This window comes from Pinus tabuliformis, chromosome 5_1, assembly GCF_031772625.1.
Source record: "Pinus tabuliformis cultivar Carrire ecotype Pingquan chromosome 5_1, CPIR1, whole genome shotgun sequence".
In the NCBI taxonomy this organism is placed as follows: Eukaryota; Viridiplantae; Streptophyta; class Pinopsida; order Pinales; family Pinaceae; genus Pinus; species Pinus tabuliformis.
The window spans coordinates 86,445,139-86,449,163 of record NC_142305.1 but is presented as its reverse complement, the minus strand read 5'-3'; the positions used below and the strand labels follow the sequence as shown (position 1 = coordinate 86,449,163).

The following is a 4,025-nucleotide window of genomic DNA, read 5'->3' as shown; positions in this document are numbered from 1 at the left end:
CTTTGAATAAAATATTTGAACATCCCTATTAACTATTATTTCAACATCAAATTCATATATATATATATATATATAGATATAGAAAATGAATAAAATATTTTAATGTTGACAATAAATAAAATCTCCACTTTCAATTCTTAATATTAAGTTGACATGTTGTATTTTACAATAATATTAATAACCAATAAAATATGAATGTGTGTGCATTTATATATATATAATCAAAAGAAATCAATGTGTGTATGTTTTATATATATAACTAAAAGAAATCAATGTGTGTGCATATATATAACCAAAAGAATATATATATATATATATATATATATATATATATATATATATATATATAATCCCTTATAGGAGAGAGGTTCTATTTAAAAATATTTCAATGTCAGCTATGTATATATTATATAAATCAATTGAAAATAAAAAAAGTTATTATGGCTAAAACATTTTATTGATGTGTTGCACAATATCAAAGAAACGTAGAATTATTTTTATTGAGTTGACACACACATACATGAAGAATCAACATAGATAGATCCAACACAGATCCATCTTGCAAAACTCTTAAGTTGCAAACATTTTCTCAAGTTTTGCATTCTAAAATAAATTTACACCTCAAAAGTTTTGATCTACTTGATAAATGTAAGCTTAAGATAAATCTATACTAGTCAATAAAACAATTGTAATATAAAAGAATTAATTTAACTTATTTATTATTTTAAAATTTAATTTAACTTATTTATTATTTTTATTATTATTTTGCATTTTTACTACTTTTTAGTTAAAATAATATTAATTATATATTATTATTATTATTATTATATTTAATGTTTCACTACAACCTTTTCCATAATAGAGTCAACATTAATTAATTTAATTTTAATTCTAACATTTTATTCATCTAAAATTACACTACAAAATCTCCTTAATAAAATATGCAAAACTCTTACACAAACAACAACAGCAACAACAAAAAATTGGTATTTAGAGGTAGATTCAAAAATTAGTTTCCCACATTCTTATTGTGTTTCTCATCCTACTCATTCCGCCATCTTAGCCCACCCTATGTCCATGTTCACCGATTAATTGTTACTTTGAGATTTGAGTCTCTGGTGGGTTGGGTGGAGGTGGAATAACAACTTTTTCCATTTGAAGGTTAGTTTTAGGATTTTATTTTTAAGATTCTATTTATAAGGGTACTAATTGTCAAGGCTATTAGTTTAAGAAAAATTATAATTTTGATCCCAAAGAAAATGGAGGCCACTGTTAAGAACATTACTTTTCAAATATAAGGTTGCAGTGTTGTTGACACCACTTTTTAATTTGAGAGTTAATTTTAAGATTATTGTTGACAAGTCGATGTTATTGACAAGTCAAGCATGACATCCTCTTTTCAACTAAAATAAGCAATTCAATAAAAGAATTGTTTTTTCATTTTTGCTACAACTATTTATGGAATAAGATAGTGTTTCAACAATGGTTTTTTCTTAATGTGCTTGTGAGCATCATCTTTTGTTGTAAACAAATGCATAGCCCTATCAAATAACTATTTTAACATAGTTAGTATAATTATAACTTGCATATAAGAACTCTAAAAAACCAATAATTTTGAATCATACACATCAAAATCAACTTATATTTCAAAAAATGTTTTTATTACTAATATCCTTTCTTTATCATTTTTTATAACCACATGTTTAATAAATTCATAATATTTCAAACAAGAACTTTAAAATTAACTTTAAAAGTAAAAAACATTTACATATAACAATTATACTTCTTTTTTCTATTTCCAAAATTACAACTTACAAATTATAATCGTAAAAACTAATATTAGTGTAACCTAGATATTAAAATCAACTTCGGAATCAAATAATAATGTTTTAAGTTCAAAATTACTTTTAACTAGACCATAAAAATTGTCGTAACCAAAATTTTAAAATCAATCTTTTCTAGTAATATGTAATTTAGTTTTTATTAAAGTTAATATGTAATTTAGTTTTATTAAACTTTAAATTGTAATATTTTTATATTATAATTAAAACCTGTTTACCAATAACAATAATAAGAACTATTAAAAAAAATAACATGCTTTCTCTGATATTCCAGAAAAAAAATTAAATACTGTTAAGATTAAAATGCGGAAAAGAAGAATGACATGTTTATATATATATATATATATAATTAAAACTGATGTAAATGAAATAGGGCGTCGTATAATAATATTCAGAGGGCGATGGTAGCACACTAACATTTAATAATAAAGGTGAAACCGCCTCTTCATGAAAATCCTTTATTTTAGTAATGATAATAAGTTTGCTGTGGCCGGCATTAAACTTGTCGCAATCCAAACTAATTTTATTTTCTGGAGGTCATCAAGTCAGAATCGAATTACAACTGTGAGGTTATGGAATCGAAACGATCAAATCAGAATTGGTTGTCAGATGTAACGAACGAAGACTCTGGGGGTTCTGATAAAGCAACCCTCTCCTCTAGCATCACCATTTCATTCCTTCTTTCCCTGCTTTGATCTCATGGCGGACGAGCAAATCCAATTTGGTAATGACCTCATCCAATATTCATCAAGCTGTCCATGGCCTGAGTTCCCTCATGATCTCCAAATACAGATCATGGAGCGTCTGCCATTGGAATGCTGTTATCGACTGCGCTGCGTTTGCAAGGACTGGAACCATCTCCTCTCCTCCACTCATTTCATTCGCATTATAGGGAGTAGGCAACCGTGGCTTCTGCTTTGCACGCCCAAGCTGGAACTGCCGTTTCTCCTTTACTCATTCTTCACCAATTCATGGCGACCGTTATCTCTGTCTTTCCTGCAACATCATAAGGATGTGTCTGGCCAAGTAAATTACAGAGGATGCTCTTGCTTCTGGGATGCTCTTGCTGGATGTCATGCCCATTGCCCGCTGGGGAAACATGGCAACACTCCCCAAGCTTTCCGTTTGCAATCCTCTGAACAGGACTGTTTTCTCGCTTCCTCAAATGCCTAGCGAAATTCATGTTATGGCTAAGGGAATTGTTCCCGGGGATGAATTGGATAGTTATGTCGTGTTGGTGATTGGCATGAAGACTACAAGTAATTCAGTGGTTGCAGTGGAAGCATATGATTCGCTTTCAAAATCATGGAGGACCACAGGCACCCTGCCGGGCAATTTGGGGTTAATGATGGACACCATGATTTTCTGTAAAGAATTCTTTTACTGCTTGACCACGAGCCTGCATGGTTGTGATGATGGTCAAGTGGTGGCATACAACATCAAGGAGGGCAACACAACCATAATACCGTTGCCAGCAACGGATAAAAATGACCATTATTGGCCTCGCTTGTTGTCGTCCAGAGGAGGCTGTGATCTCTTGATTGTTGGAGCAATAGAAGAGGATCACATATTGAAAGATTTGGTCATCTGGGAATGTAATCAAAACTGCAAGCTTCATTATTGCTGGACGGAAATTGGGAGAATGCCTGCATCGGTGTGCGAGGAGTTTAGGAGAAGCTCCTGCTCGACCTGGTTCGAATGCATTAGAGTGGGTAAATACATATGCTTCAGAACACATGAGAGTACGAAAATTGTGACCTACAATCTCCTGGACGGCTCCTGGAGTTGGCTTCCAGAGTGTCCTCCAGCGTATGCACATTACAGATATGTCCGATTGAACAGCATGGTATTGGAACCGAGGCCAGAGGTTGAAGTGACGTATACATAGGTATATTTACGAGAAGATTTATGTGGAGAAATTTCTATGTTTACAAATAGTGAAGAGTTGAGTTGAATTATGAAATGGAAGTCTACCCTAATCCAGTTTGTAAGGGAGTTGTCTATTGATTTTTTTTTGGAGATTTGGATAACGGAAGAAATTGAGGTTAAATCTTGATTTGTTGTAGTTAAAATGGTTTTTAATTGCATATTTGGATTCAGCACCCTGAAAAACCTTTGGGACATTTTGATTGTGCAAAGACTGGCTATCAAACTTGCAATTCCAATAAATTGCTGCCGGATTTT

General features: G+C 31.5%; 1 protein-coding gene across 1 annotated transcript; it reads left to right on the top strand.

Moving 5' to 3' along the window:
• The first annotated feature begins 2,940 nt into the window (after positions 1-2,940).
• On the top strand, positions 2,941-3,729 carry LOC149163576 (uncharacterized). Its single transcript, XM_089429177.1, has one exon. It carries the CDS (start codon positions 2,941-2,943, stop codon positions 3,727-3,729), a length of 789 nt encoding a protein of 262 aa, XP_089285303.1.
• Positions 3,730-4,025: the final 296 nt, after the last annotated feature.